This window comes from Oratosquilla oratoria, unplaced genomic scaffold, assembly GCF_046742065.1.
Source record: "Oratosquilla oratoria isolate Oo_2021 unplaced genomic scaffold, ASM4674206v1 SCAFFOLD232, whole genome shotgun sequence".
NCBI lineage: Eukaryota > Metazoa > Arthropoda > Malacostraca > Stomatopoda > Squillidae > Oratosquilla > Oratosquilla oratoria.
In genome coordinates, this window is record NW_027467584.1 from 157,501 (window position 1) to 168,476 (window position 10,976).

The 10,976-nt window shown below is 39.9% G+C and overlaps 1 protein-coding gene across 1 annotated transcript in view; it reads right to left on the minus strand.

Annotated features, from left to right (window-relative positions):
- Positions 1 to 10,126, minus strand: part of LOC143022928 (uncharacterized) — a 20,276-nt gene extending 10,150 nt beyond the window's left edge. Inside the window, exons 1-2 of the mRNA XM_076181340.1 lie at positions 10,063 to 10,126; positions 1,975 to 4,384 (exon numbers count right to left, since the gene is read on the minus strand). Of these exons, the coding sequence (XP_076037455.1) occupies positions 1,975 to 4,170 (2,196 nt within the window). The 5' untranslated portion in view covers positions 4,171 to 4,384; positions 10,063 to 10,126. The remainder of the gene's footprint in view (positions 1 to 1,974; positions 4,385 to 10,062) is intronic.
- Positions 10,127 to 10,976: the final 850 nt, after the last annotated feature.

Here is a 10,976-nt window from a genome sequence, read left to right on the forward strand (position 1 = left end):
ATTATTATCATTATCATTGTTATTACCCTGCCATTATAATGTTGGTGTCGTGTATTCACTTTTATCTATTCATTTTTGTTTATTTAGTTTTGTTGATTCGTTTTTACTTATGTTAGAGATGAACACGTTAGGATAGGTCAGAGGACCCCTTCCTACGGAATGCCATATGATTGTTCAATGCCTGGGACTCACCCGCAAGCAAGTTGTTTGTGTAATGCAATATTATCCACGAAACAATCGAAAATGGTGGTTAACCAACCCAACCGACTGACGGACAGACTTGAACAAGCAGAACCTCCACGCGACTAAGTGGCGAGGCGCCTAACTGCCAATGAAACCATCATCCTTGCCCCTTGCTGGGCAGGTAGCAATCACCGGTAGCCGTGACATGCAAACCTCAGTCCCACGTAGCGTAAAGCGAGACCAGAACCAACACTCCATAGTTGGACGACACTACGAGGTGAAGTCAGGGGTGAACACGCACAAGCGACCCAGTGACCGCAAGGGAGGTCCTACTCATGCAGTGATTCTCAACCTACAGAGGGCCACAAACGGGGACCAAATATCGAAAACATATCGAAACTCTGCATCCAATCGGAGAGTAGATGAATAACGATCCAGTTGAGTGTTGAAGTGATCTCAAGGAGCCTAAAGAACAGCAACGTATAAGTAAGGGGCACATGAGGAAATAGGTTGAGGACCCCCGAGTAGCTAATGCGATCTGTCCCACCCTTGAGCGCGCCTAGCATCAGCCGATCGATTCGAGCGGCTTCAACCTCAAGGAACTCAAAGTGACACCGTCTTCACGAAGAAGTAGGAGTAAAAGCTGATCAGTCTGCTCGAGCCCCTCTTCAGAAGTTATCAAAACAGAATTCACCACCATCAGAGAGCCAATTCTTCCCTCCCACCAAGCCTCTTCCACTTGCTGGTCCTTCTCCAATGTACATAGATTTTACGCTTTCTATTTTCACACTTTTCCTCCTCCTTCTGCTACTGTTATGATAAATACTATTGCTACCATTACTATACTACTATGTCAGGTTTCCCATTGTGTCTTCAAAATTAATAGATTTCATATTTTCACTTGGGAAATCCCGGGAAATATGAACCCAGTCAAACGGGCCCCTAGTCGTGGAACTCTTATTGAAAATGCAGTACAAAAAAAGTTTAACGCCTTACAACCCGAGTCCACGACGAACAGCATGGAGCCTGAAGCTCCTGTGTGTGTGTGATTAATAATGCCCCCATTCCTACTGCACTACACAGAATCAGAACCCTTCAAAGAACTTGCAGAATAATGGGTAACCTAAGTCTACCGCTCCAAATGGTGTAAGAGTTCCATTTTTCAATTGATTTAAGTCTTCACCTGCTCCCAGCTCTCATCTCACCATTTCGCAAGATTATGACGTTGAATACAAATGTATTATTCTTATCTACTCTGCTGTTTCAATTACCAACTCTTTAGCCAAACCAGAAAGCCGCCTTGTCGGTGTATGCATGCACTGCTCGACCACCGCACATGACTCCTCATGCCCCAGCCGAGAAAATTGTACTATGAGATGAACCACAGTGATGTTCCTTAGGCCAAATATAGCCGAAAACCACACTTTTCTAGTTTAGAGGTAAAATCGTAAATGTAGTACGAGCCTTATCTATAAATAATACATATTTATTTTGAATAGTCATCAATATTAATAGTCCCTTAGAAACCATAGTTAATAAGAAAAATATAGAAATTTTTAATTCAGCACAAAAGCTACTGTAATGTCAACCTATATTAGTTCGTGGAAGAAAATACCAGTATTATCAACGACGAAGTACAAAAGCTACTACTACTACTACTACTACTACTACTACTACTACTACTACTACTACTACTACTACTACTACTACTACTATTACACTACTACCACTACCACAACAACTGATACTTTTCCTTCTTCTTCCACCATATAGATGACAGGATTTTCTTACAATTCTCCAGAGAGACAGATAGGCTGGGTCCCGCCCCCGTCTGATTGTGGCTCGAGGACCTGCTGCTGCCCGGAATCCGATCCTACTGTAATAATCCCTTCCTCGAAGTCGCCGCATGCCGTTCACTCTGCCCATCTGGTGGATGTTCCTCGTTCTCCTGGAACCAAGCTCTTCTCCAGAAGAATCTTTCCCAGGAAACCTGTTCTCTGTGTACGTACTTATTCCAGTATCTCGGTACACGCTATTTTTCTTTTCTCTAGATGTATTGTTTTCCTTCTGTTTGTACACGCTCATTTCCGTCTCTCTATACACATTCTTTTCCTTCTTTTCGTTCTCATGGTGGACACTTCTTCTTAACTCTTTGTATGCACCGAGCTCCCTCTCTCTGTACATACTTTTTTCCCTCGGTTTATACACTTTCATTCCAGTCTCTCTGTGCATATGTGCATCCCTCGATTTGTACACATTAGATTCTTTTCCTTTATACGCGTTCTGTTCTTTTTCCCTGTAAACCTTGTGTCCTTTTCCTTTGTTTATGGATTCTTCATAATCTCTTCCCTGGTTTGCCTCACGCACCTTGAGGATTTGCTCATATCCACCCCTGCGATCCTGGTAGGCCATGACGTCCATTTCTTTAACGCTTGCCTTTCTCATCACACTCGTATTCCTCTTGATGGCCTTGCATTCTCCTGCCCCACCTCTCTCCATAACATTTGGTTCTCTCATGGAGCTGACCTTCCTCTTAATGCCCTTGCTCCCCCCTGCTCCATCTCTTCCCATGGCATAATTTTCTTTAAGGCTTACACTCCTCATAACATTCGTATTCCTCTTGACCTCTTTGCATTTCTCTGTCTCACCTCTTTTTGTGGCTTCATTTTCCCTAAGGCTGACTACCCTCATATCACTCATCTTTCTTTTGATGACCTTGAACTCCCCTGCCTCATTTCTTCCTATGACACCGTTTTCTTTTAGGCTTGCACTTCTCATAACATTTATGTCACTCTTCATCACTTTGCTACCTCTTGCCTCACCTCTTTCTGTGGCTCTGTTTTCTTTAAGACTCACTCCTCGCATACCACTCACATTCCTCTTGATGGCCTTGCTCTCTTCTGCTTCACCTCCTCCCATGACATCGTTTTCTTTAATGCTTGTACTCCTCACATCATTCATCCTCATCTTCATCACTTTATTTTCCCCAGCTTCTCCTCCTCTTATGGTCCCATTTTCTTTAAGGTTAACCCCCTTCATAATACTCATCTTCCTCCTGATAACCTTGCACTCCCCCGGCTCTCCTGTTTCCAAGCCGTTGTACTCTTTCAGGCTTGTGCTCCTCTTTTTCCCATTGATCACCTTGTATTCACCTGCTTTACTCCTTTCCAGTGCATCGTCTTTAAGACTTGTACTCCTCATGAATTTCATCTTCTTCTTGATCGCTTTGTATGCCCCTGAATCGCCTTTTTCCTCGACGTCATCCTCGTTAATGCTTGTTCTTCTCATAAAACTCATCCTCTTTTTGATTACTTTGTATGCCCCTGTCTCCTCTCTTTCATCGTCATCGTTTTCTTTGTGGTCTGTCTTTCTTAGAAAACTCATCTTCCTCTTGATCACTTTGTATGCTCCAGTCTCCTCGTTCTCATTGTCGTCGTTTTCTGTAAGACTTGTTCCTGTTAGGAAACTCATCCTCCTCTTGATAACATTCCATCCTCCTGATTCACCTCCCGTGAAACCTTTTCCTTTAAAGTTTATTCTTTTCATAAAGCTCAATTTACTCTTCGCGGGCTTGCGGTTTTTGGCTTCCTCTTTCTCTCTTTCCCTTTCCATTTCTCTTCTTCTTCTTCTCTCAGCTCGTCTTCTCTTTTCTCTTTCCTCTTCTAATTTGTCTCTGTCGGTATGCAACTTCAGAAGTCTCCCCATAGGGCCAACCGTGAGGTCCATACTCTTTATCATGATTTCTAGGTCTTCCATACCTCTCATGATTTGGGAGGGGTCTTCCATTCCGTTCATCAGCTGATCGGGCGGAGGCATACCCCTCATGGCCTTCTCGGTGGGACTCAGAACGCTTATCACGTTGGCACTGCGTGCCTTGCACAACATCATTGCAACATTGGCAAAGGTGCCCCCCTGAGGGCCCGTGCTACCCTCGTAGCCCGTGATGGCCCCCCTCTTTGGCACCTCCAAGTAGTCCGGACTGGCCATTGCTCAAATCTTTCTCTGTTAATCCATCCACACTGATTCAGTGTTCCTCTCTCTACTTTCCTCCTACCTCTCTTCTACTTGTGATAATGCGCGTACGTGATACCCTATATCCTTCTGCAGGAGATGCAACTGGCTCCTATCTCTTAGCAGACTCTGTTCTCTGACGCACGCACTCCTAGCATGTAGATCCTGAGTGCTTGTAATCCACCGTCACCTGAAATTGTAGGAAGCAGAAATCAATAGGCAAAGCACATTCATGTTATTCAAAACAATTTACTACAATTGGTCTATAAACTATCCCAATACATTACACACACACACACACACACACACACACACACACACACACACACACACGCACGCACAAGGAAATAGAGAGAGATATCCCCCTCAATGAAAGAAATAATTGTAACACAGAAGGAAATCAGCGACCAAACAAAACCATTGACGTCAGAAAATCACATGGTCCAGGCGGAATTGCAAATTGGATACTGAAAGAATGCATGGAAGAATTAACAGATAAAATATACAATATGATTAAATTCTCATTTAAAGAAGGAAAAGTGCCACAGGACTGGAAGAATGCAAACATTGTACCGATTTATAAGGGAGGAAACAAGGAAGACCCATCAAATTACAGACCGGTCTCCCTGACAAGCACAGTAGCAAAATTTGCGAAAAAGGTCGTCAAAAATAGATGGGTTGAACATTTAGAAGAAAAAACTATACTGAATCCAAATCAATTTGGATTCAGACAAGGAAGATCATGTACAACAAACTTAATCTGCTTCTACTCAAGATTAATAGACATAATACAAGAGAGAGATGGTTCGGAAGACTGTGCCTTTTTGGACCTACAAAAGGCATTTGATAAGATACCAAGCAATAAATTAATAAGGAAGATAGGATCAATAGGTGGCATCAGAGGAAAATTATTGGAACAGATGAAAGACTTCCTGACTGGGAGGGAAATGAGAGTAGTAATCAGAGATAAATTCTCAAATTGGGAAGAAATGAAAAGTGGTGTTCCGCAGGGATAAGTACTGGCCCCGATCATGTTTGCCATGTACATAAATGACATGGATGAAAGAGTAGTGTTATATGAATTTCTTTGCAGACGACGCAAAAATACTAAAAAAAAGAAAAAGTAAAAACTGAGGAGGATTGCAACTCATTACAACAAGACTTGGACAAGATCTAGAAATGGACTCAAAAGTGGGAAGTGAAATTCAATATCAAGATATGTAGTATAATGGAATTTGGAAAAAAGTAAAAACAGAATATCTAGAGATTATGAAACCGGATAGGCATATTAATAAACGGAGAAACCAACAATTTATTGAGGTCAATAAAAGTGGCATTTGCCTATTTGGACGAGGAAATGATTAAAACAAAATTAACTACACTAATAAGACCAAAACTCGAGTACGCAACAACACTTTGGACACCCAGTACCAAAAAGAATATAAAAAAAAAAATAGAAAGAATACAAAGAACAACAAAACTGGCACCACTTCTTTCCAAAATGACATATGAACAAAGACTGTCCAAATCAAAATTACCAACTCTAGAACAAAGCAGCGAAAGAAGAAACCTATTAACTATCTATAGAATTATGAAGGGAATGGAAATCTTAGACGAGAATATGTTTTTATATTAAAGGAAGAACTCATTCCAATATTCTCCAGTGTTGGTAGTTTCAATTTCGATAACTTTTGTTCGTATGTTAATTCGGAAAGAGCTGGTGCCAACTTTGTCGTTGCTCTCTGTATTCTTTCTAGTTTCCTTATATTCTTTTTAGTACTGTACTGTGTGTCCATAGTGTCGCTGCGTATTCCAGTTTTGGTCTAATCAATGTAACTAATATTTTTTAATAATTTATTCATCCAAGTAATCAAATGTATATATATATATATATATATATATATATATATATATATATATATATATATATATATATATATATATGTGTGTGTGTGTGTGTGTGTATATATATGGGTATATTTATATGTATATACATACATATATAACAGTATATACATGTATATATATATATATATATATATATATATATTATATATATATATATACATATATATACAAATATGTATATATGCATATATATATATATACTGTATATACATGTATATATATATATATATGTATATATATGTATTTATATATGTATATATGCATATATATATATGTGTGTGTATGTATGCATATATACATATATATATATATATGTATATGCATATATACATATATATATATATATATATATATATATATATATATATATATATATATATGCATATACATATATATACAAATATGTATATATGCATATATATATACTGCATATACATGTATATATATATATATATATATATGTATATATGCATATACATATATATACATATATGTATATATGCATACATACACACACACACACACACACACACATATATATATATATATATATATATATATGTATATATATAATATATATATATATATGTATATATATATATTTATCAACCACAATGAACTTTAATTCTAAGCCATATAGGCGCATGCAGAAATTGTAACGTGGTACGCCCGAGGACTCGAACCTATGCGGCGAGAACGTTACCAGTGCCGAGTGACCTAGACCAATACACCATCAAGATGGTATGTATATTTGTATGTATGTATATTTGTATGTATATTTGCGTCATCCAGGAGGTGCTAAGATGAGAGGGAGGGTGGAGGGGTGTGGAGTGTATGCAGGGATGTAATGGGTGGGAATGATTTTATGCCTTGTCCTTTTTGGCTACCTCCCTTGTAAGGGGGAAAAAGCCTTGGTATATGTATGTATTGGAAACAGGACCGAAACACAAGCAAACATGTCTGAAAATATAATCTTATTCTCACTGTGGGAAGAAAAAACAAGGTCGAATGCACAAAAAAGAAGTAAACAAGGAAACAATAGATTAAGTGGGAAGAAAGCAAGTTTTGAAGTTTGTATTCTCGTGTCGGCAAGCCACCATGGCAAGATGCCGGACCGAAAGGAATCGTGAAAATAACATTAGAATTACAAAGTCACTAGAAACATCAACATCCAGAAAAATAAAGTCTGGAGAACATTACAGATATATTTACTCAGGACGTCAGAGCAGAAAAAATTATAGATAAATGAATGAATATAGATAGCACACAAATAGTCAACTGTAAAAATCAAAGACGTACCAGAGACGAAAAAGTGGATCACAGTAAGCGGTGCTCATCCCCGAAAAGAGCTTCTTCAGATGTGGCCATGACCTGAAGAGCTTATGACCCACAGACTTAAAAAAAAAAAAAAAAAAAAAAAGACAAAGGGAAAGTGAATCAGTTGGTGGATACTATACACACACGCACACACGGACGCACACACACACACACACACACACACACACACACACACACACACACACACACACACACACACACACACACACACACACACACACACACACACACACACACACACACACACACACAGAGTAATAGACATTTGGAACAAGTTAGATGAGAAAGTGGTGTGTGCAAAAACAATACATGAATTTAAAAACAGTTTAGATAAAATGAGATATGAAGACGGGACACCACGAGCATAACTCCCCTTCCAGAAAAATACAACTAGGTAAATACAACTAGGTAAATACACACACACACACGCACGTACACACATGCTACTCATGCACACATTGAACACAATGGATGGAGACAAAGAAGAATGGAGATACTCACCCAGACAATCACAACTCGACCTAACCATTGATGATAACAGCAGTGGTGAAGATGATAGTGATGATGACGATGATAACGACGACGACCGAAGGTAATGGTGACGACGACGACGATTGTGGCGTTGATGGGTAAGAATAGAATGCCATGGAGGAGAATACCTTCTCAGTGAAGAAGAAAAAAAAAAGTGTGAGTCGATTTACGGTGATGGCACCGAAGAGAAATCTTTACGATGATGATGATGATGATGATGATTGATGATGATGATGATGATGATGATGATGATGATGATGATGATGATGATGATGATGATGATGATGATGATGATGATGATTGATGATGATGATGATGATGATGATGATGATGATGATGATGATGATGATGATGATGATGATGATGATGATGATTGATGATGATGATGATGATGATGATGATGATGATGATGATGATTGATGATGATGATGATGATGATGATGATGATGATGATGATGATGATGATGATGATGATGATGATGATGATTAGAACTCCTTGATCACCACCTCCCCCACGTGTGTGTGTGTGTGTGTGTGTGTGTGTGTGTGTGTGTGTGTGTGTGTGTGTGTGTGTGTGTGTGTGTGTGTGTGTGTGTGTGTGTGTGTGTGTGTGTGTGTGTGTGTGTGTGTGTGTGTGTGTGTGTGTGTGTGTGTGTGTGTGTGTGTGTGAGTGTGTGTGTGTGTGTGTGCGCGCGCTCGCGCATCCCTTCCTCGCGTCCTTGACCGGATTCCTAGTTCTCGCCGCCTAGGACTCGTCTCTCTCACTTATGACCATCTGTGAGTTTCGAATCCCCTTTTCGCTAGCCACACAACGGTTTTCGATCTCCCTAATGGTTTCCGATTCTCTTAATAGCTCTCGATACCCAGCACTCATACCCAGCACTCGTATGCATCGTAGAAAAACTCCACTGTATAACAATCGTCCACATCTTAGCCCTACGACCGCAAAAGCTTTAGTCTCCGTTGTCATAGTAATGTGAGCTTAAGGAGCTGAATGGGTTTGGCAAAATGTCGCCAAGCAGCTGATTAAAGCCGCCCGGCAGTAGCCAGGACGAGGCAAGTGTCCTTCGAAATGGAAAGGATACATTTGTGTATTCATTCTGGCAGCCGCCAGGATATTTTATTCGGCTCAAGGAAATTCCTCACTGGCTCCGATCTCAATTTCTCACTTTCGGAGGCGAAAATTTCATTCAGCAAAATCCAGAGTTCTTCCCCGGAGGATTCCTTCCCTTCCCTTCTCTTCCCTTCCCTTCCCTTCCCTTCTCTTTCCTTCCCTTCACCTTCTTCCTCCTTCCTCTTCACTTCTATATCATTTCGAATGACGTCATGGTTTATTTCCTCAAAGCTTTCCGCGCTCCCGACCCCACACACGATATTCTGACACTGTGGTACTCTTGTCCATGTATTCTACACTCCATGATGGTTTCTGACGGCATCTTTAAAAAGGTTTTATTTTTGGCTGATCTAGGCTAGGCTATTGCAGTGGTTACAAAGTCAGGGAAGGGGCACGCTGTTTTGTTTTTTTTCCGAAGTCTTGCCTCCTATTATTACGACAATAGACGAGTAAGGCGGTATGCAGTCACCGGGAGCCATTGGGAAGCGATCTGGGGCTCACGTAATTACGAAATGGGTACGAAGCTCAACATCTCACAAAGTTAGGATATGTGCACTCGATCTACTAAAGTCTTCTTACAGAGGTGTTCCTCAACTCTTAGACTTCGGGGGCTCGCTCTTGTACACCACTTTCTGACTGCCGTCTGAGGAATTTTATCCAATTAAAGGTGTGGTGGGGGGAGGGGGAGGGGATACTGTCTTCACCATCCCCATCACCACCACCACTCGCCGTGTCAAGTTCAATCGATCTTGTGGACACTTGCATAAGAGGGAACTTCTTCTTCCTCTTAGTTTCTCTATTTCGATCGTTCTCAGGATGTCCTTTTGTCCTCCGGGCACCGACAAGGTTCCTCTTCTTTTGTAGATTTCACTCACGAAGTAGAAGAATACAAACAGCGACTTCGTTCCCTCCCGCGGGAGCATGGTCCGTTTAATTACATACTTTTATTCCTTCTCCACAGGGGTAAACAAACTCACACTAATTCCCTCTCGACCTCCTTCACAGTTGCACGTTCCTCTGTGTCTCCTGCCTCAACGGCGTCCTGTAAGAGAGTGACAAGTCTCCGAGTGTGGTCGTCCGATTTAAAGCTTCCTGGACACGCCCGGAAGGAGGTCACCACGCCAGGTTCTTGCTGACATCCTGACACCCGGAGGATTTGATTTGAAGAAGGTGTTAGAGTGACGGGGTCTCTGCAACAAGAGACACGCACGAAGACTCTTCTTACTTCGGTTGGGTCCTGATGCCGGACAGTACGGCCCTTCACAATTTTAGTGCCTCTCATTATCACTGTATCCTGATTAATGCTCTCTATCGAGAGCTATCTCTTTCTTATAAATGGGTGGCCGAGTCAAACCACATATTTGCACCAAGATAAAAAGTAAGATAAAAGACAATAATGATAATAAAAATAACTAAGTAAATAAATTGATAAAAATTAGTAAATAAACAAACAAATAAATGACATTACATACACGCACACACACACACACACACACACACACACATATGTATATATAACCATTTAAGAAAATAAACAAACGGAGCAGAGCGCTTTCGTATATTACATTTTCAGTGTGATTTACACTGAAGATGTAATATACGAAAGCGCCCTACTCCGTTTGTTTATTTTCTTAAGTGGTTAACTTGCATATATACATACATATATATATATATATATATATATATATATATATATATGTATATATATATATATATATATATATATATATATATATATATATATATATATATAGTATATATATATATATAATATAATATATATATATATATACACAGATATGACAGGATTGAATAGACACCAAAATAAATAGTTTGATTTATTAAACAAGCAACTGATACAATTAAACTCCTCCTCTCTTCCTCTCTTATG